We start from the raw sequence: 4,930 nt of genomic DNA, 5'->3' as shown, positions 1-4,930 counted from the left end.
AGGGTCTTCCTATGTTGCCCAGGCTGGTCTTAAAATCCTGGTCTCAAGCGAGCCTCCTGCCTCAGCATCCCAAAGTGCTGGGATTACAGGCATGAGCCTCCACACCTGGCCACTTCTCATTCCTTTTTGTTTCTTCTCTTTATGGTTTGCCTTCCTCTCTCTGACCTCATTAATCTTGGCTTTAATTCCTCTTTTTTCTGCTTAACTTTATCTGTATGTCTCAGTGTCCAGTTTTGTGCCTTCTGTACGGTCTTGCATATAGTAGTAACTCAGTACCTCTCTCTCTAATGAATGTCTAAACCATTAGATTGATAATTGAGAAACTTTGTCATGGTATCTTTTTTCAACCTTTCCCCCCCCTTCTTCTTAATTATACCCTTTCTTTTTCTTTCTCCTCTAGTGTAGGTTTTAGCCTGCCTATAACGTTGATCTTTCTGCCTGTAGTGTAAGGCTGTGAGTCTTGATGACTCTGTTTCACTGGTTCACAATCTTGTTTCGTGTGGGCTGTCAAAACTTTATAGATGTCAAGAAGATCAAATCTATTTTGTACTGGTATTTTTAGAGCTTGTTCTTCTTTTGTTAAGTGAAATTAAATCACTCTGACCCACTAAGCTCTCTCTTGTTATCTTCCTATGGATTACTTTGTTCTTGCTCCATATAGATTTTTTTCCTCCAACCTTCGCATGGAGTTAACTTTTAAACAAGTCCTCATGACCACAGGTCCGTTCCTATTTTTTTGTTTTGTTTGTTTTTAGAGGTACCTTTATTTATTTACTTATTTAGAAGTGTCTTTCTTTAAAAGAAATAATAAAATAAGGCAACGTGTGCTCCTCCATGCTTAGGTACTTTCCTCCAATGCTTTGATCATGTACTTCTTGGAAGAAATGGGGTACCATAGAAAGAATGAAAAACCCATCCTATTCTGGTACCCCCTCCCCCATTATCCTTCCTTTCTGCAAGGGAAAAAAAGAGTAACACTCAACAATGTAAAGATAATTTGTTAGAGCTAATGAAATGAGTCAAGACTCCCTGCCACTTATTAAATAGTCATTTATGTTGGAAACAGATGTATTATAAACATGAAAAACACACAAAGCACGACAGTTCTGTGGTTAACAACATAAGCCCAAGATCAGATTCTGCAGTCTACAGCTCTGCCATCCTGAGGACTAGTGAGAATACTTAACCTCCCTAGATTCTTGTCCCCTTACCTGCAGAGATGGGATGCACCAAGAGTACCTCTCTCACAGAGTTGCTGTGGGTTGTGGATGCAACATGTGTGCAAATCCTGTCTTCCCCCAAGTGTGAAAAAATGCTGCTTTTGCTGTGATGGCATCATCACAGCCTGGCAAATTCTCATTCTTCCAAAGGCATGCCTTGTGGCTGGGAGATAGACTTCTCAATTCTTTAAGTACCCAAGTTTGTATCATCGGGTCTTGCTCTCATTTGAACCTATTCTTTAAAAAGTGCATATTTTAGATATATTTTTAAAGCATGCCCTCTTCTATTATTATTTTTAGTTCTTCTCTTGTGCCTCTTGCTGTGGTTTTCACAAAATCAGTGGGAAACAAAATCCTACACTACCTGCCTCTACACAGTTCTCTGTTATAATTCTTATCTTATTAGACTAAGAAGATCTTCGGACATGAAATTGCTTGTCCCCCTTTTCTTAGAGTTTCTCTGCCTGTTTGTTCAGCCATCTATCCACTTACCGGTTTATTCTTTTTCTCTCTTTTTTTCCAAAAGCATTTGACGCAGCTTACAGAATTAGATAATGAAAAATAAGCAGATGAGAAAACTGAACCAAGGTTAGGAGACAAGGGTAAGAAATGAACTGGCACAGGTGTTGAGGGCAGTGTGGAATGCAAACCCTTGGTTGTGTGCAGTTGTCAATGGCCTCCCAGCAGCACAAAATAAATAGCATTGTGGGAGATGCTTATTGTCTGTAAGACCACAAGTGACTCAGGTGAATCCCAGCCTTTTCTGCTATTGAGTTTCAGGAGAATATTTTTTTGAGTGTTCTATGAAGTCAAAGAATATTTTATCTTTTTTTTTCTTTTCTGCCAGAGTTCTCTGCGTGGCTGGTTATATTCTGTAAATGGAAGCTTCCCCCAAACTCTTCCCCTTTGGGTTTGGCGGCTAGGGAATTAGATGGTTCTGTTTTGGTAGGAGTTGGTCAGAAGTGTAAAGTAACAGACATAGAATACTAGCATTTATACATTATTTTAAAAAATGCTTAACAGCTCAGAAAATGTTTTCATATAGTTTATCTCTTTCAAGGATGCAGGGTGGTCCCTCGGTAGCACTAAGAGCTGCAAGCCTTGAGAGAATGCATGCTGACTTCGCCATTGTCTTAAAGACAGCTAAGCTAGTTATTGCAGCCATGTAACATATTTCATGTTCTTCAGTAAAAGGGAGAAAAACCTATTCTGAGTTAATGAACATTTAATACAATGCTTGATGGTAAGACTATTGTAGGAGGTATATAAGCTGTGGAGACTAAACACTTTCATTATTTAAATTTCAGTGGGGCATATTTAAATTTTATCTTATTTGTGCTCCTCTTTAAACTAACAAAGAAATAACACAGCAAAAACAAAAGATTCTTTCTTTCTTTCTCTTGTTTTGCAGGTGCCCTCACCACCAATGGCATAAATCCTGACACCAGCACTGAGATTGGACGTGCTAAGAACTGTCTTAGCCCTGAAGACATAATTGACAAGTATAAAGAGGCCATTTCCTATTACAGCAAGGTGATTTTATTATTTTGTAAATTTTTTACATAATTGTGTTGTCTTAATCAGAAGTTCCCATTTTACTCTGTGTAATGCTGCAGTGTCTCTTATTTGTTTCTGTGTTTGTGTATTATTCTCTAACACTATATAATGCTATATACCTAAAAATGTTTTTTCTTTCTTTTTTTTTTAATTTTGAATGCTTTTTATTTACCAAGTGTTGAGATAAAAAAATGTTTTTTTTTTTAAATGAAAACAACTTAGGTTTACTATAATAAATTTGGAAAAGGGAGAAAAAAGATTGTCATAGCCCTACTACTCAGAGATCATCATTGTTAATATTTTATGTCTATTTTCTGATTCTTCAGTGTGTATTTTCTGTGTTAGAAAAAAATGGTGAGTGTACTGTATACTTAATTACCGTGTGATGACCTACATTTTTCATTTGGCACATTATGTGTTTTTCTATGTTATTAAATCTTCCGTGGCATGATTTTTTTTTTTTTTTTTTGAGTCATAGTCTCACTCTGTTGCCCAGGCTGGAGTACAGTGGCACGATCTCTGCTACTGCAGCCTCAAACTGCTGAGCTCATGCGATCCTTCCACTTCAGTCTTGCAAGTAGCAGGGACTATAGGTGCATAGGTGCATACCATGCCCAGCTAATTTTTTAACGTTTTTGTAGAGATGAGGTTTCACTGTGTTGCCCAGGCTGGTGTTGAACTTCTGGGCTCAGGCAATCCTCCTGCCTTGGCCTCCCAAGTGCTGGGATTACAGGTGTGAGTCTCCATGCCTGGGCCACATGGCATGATTTTTAATGACTTGTGGAGCTGTCCATCTTGTGGACACACTCTTCTTTTTATTTTGATCTTAAAACAATTCTAAATTCCAAATGTACTTACTGAAAAAGAAACTTAAGTTGTACAGAAGAGTGGCATAATGTACAAAACGAAAGTCCTCTGCTTTTTATACACTTACTTCCTAAGGATAATAATGATTAACAGCCTGATATGTATCCTTCATGACCTTTATTTATGCCTGTGAAATACACACACGCACACACACACACACACACACACACACACACACACACACACATATTTTACATAAAAAAATGGGATCAGACTATTTATGTTATTTTGCAGCTTGCTTTATTCACTCAGTGATATATCATAGATCATATCATAGGTGTCCTCTCACCTCAAGACCTGATTGTTTCTTTCAAATAGTGTGGAAAGGTCTTCTAAAATGTGGATGTAGTCATTTATCCATCAGGACATTTTGTGAGAGATTATTACAAACAGCACCTGGAACAAAATGAAATGCCTGCTTTTATAGAGTTCACAGCTTGCCTTAATTTACTTAATTATTCTCTTGCTGGATACTTAGGGTTTCTCACTTTCTCACTGTTAGAAAATATGCTTCACTGAACATTCTTGTACTTATATTCTTGTGTTCTTGTATGAATGTTTCTTTAGGTTAGAATTTTCTAGAAATTTAATCCTAGATATGAAACATTTATCATAAGTTATGTTCAAGTCACTCTCAAAATTCCTTATCTAATAGAGAATGGAAAGTAGAACCAGTGCTGTTACTGAATATTATTTAGTTTCAGTTTTTCTTCCTTCTGTTGTAAACAGTGCTTTGATAAATGATGCGGCTACAGATACATTCTTTTGGACTGATTTTTTTTTTGAGTTGGAGTCTTACTCTGTCGCCCAGGCTGGAGTGCGTTGGCACACTCATAGCCACCCCAGTGTTGACTTGCTGGACTTCACTGGATCCTTTCACCTCAGCCTTCTAAGTAGCTGGAACTACAGGTGCAAACTACCACACCTGGATAATTTTTTGATTTTGTAGAGAAGAGGTCTTGCCAAGTTGCCTAAGCTGGTCTCGAACCCATGGGTTCAGGCAGTCAACTTGCCTCGGCCTCCCAAAGTGCTGGGATTGCAGACTGAGCCACTGAGCCTGGCCGATTTTTTTTTTTTAAGGGAACAATTCCTAGAAGTGAACTTGAGTCAGAGTATACATTTTCTAGCAGGGCTCGGTGGCTCAGCCTGTAATCCTGCGCCTTGGGAGGCTGAGGTGAGTGGATTGCCTGAGCCCGCGGGTTCGAGACCTGCCTGGACAACTTGGCGAGACCGCATCTCTACAATAAATCCAAAAATTAGCCGGGCGTGGTAGCACGCACCTGTAG

General features: G+C 38.5%; 1 protein-coding gene across 1 annotated transcript in view; it reads left to right on the top strand.

Annotated features, from left to right (window-relative positions):
• TRAPPC9 (trafficking protein particle complex 9) overlaps positions 1–4,930 on the top strand; it is a 586,383-nt gene that overhangs the window by 53,053 nt on the left and 528,400 nt on the right. The window contains exon 6 of the mRNA XM_021706983.1: positions 2,632–2,753. Within this exon, the coding sequence (XP_021562658.1) occupies positions 2,632–2,753 (122 nt within the window). The remainder of the gene's footprint in view (positions 1–2,631; positions 2,754–4,930) is intronic.

The sequence above is a fragment of the Carlito syrichta genome, unplaced genomic scaffold (assembly GCF_000164805.1).
Source record: "Carlito syrichta isolate Samal-C Ts95f unplaced genomic scaffold, Tarsius_syrichta-2.0.1 Scaffold316275, whole genome shotgun sequence".
NCBI lineage: Eukaryota > Metazoa > Chordata > Mammalia > Primates > Tarsiidae > Carlito > Carlito syrichta.
This window is presented reverse-complemented; position numbering and strand designations above follow the sequence as displayed.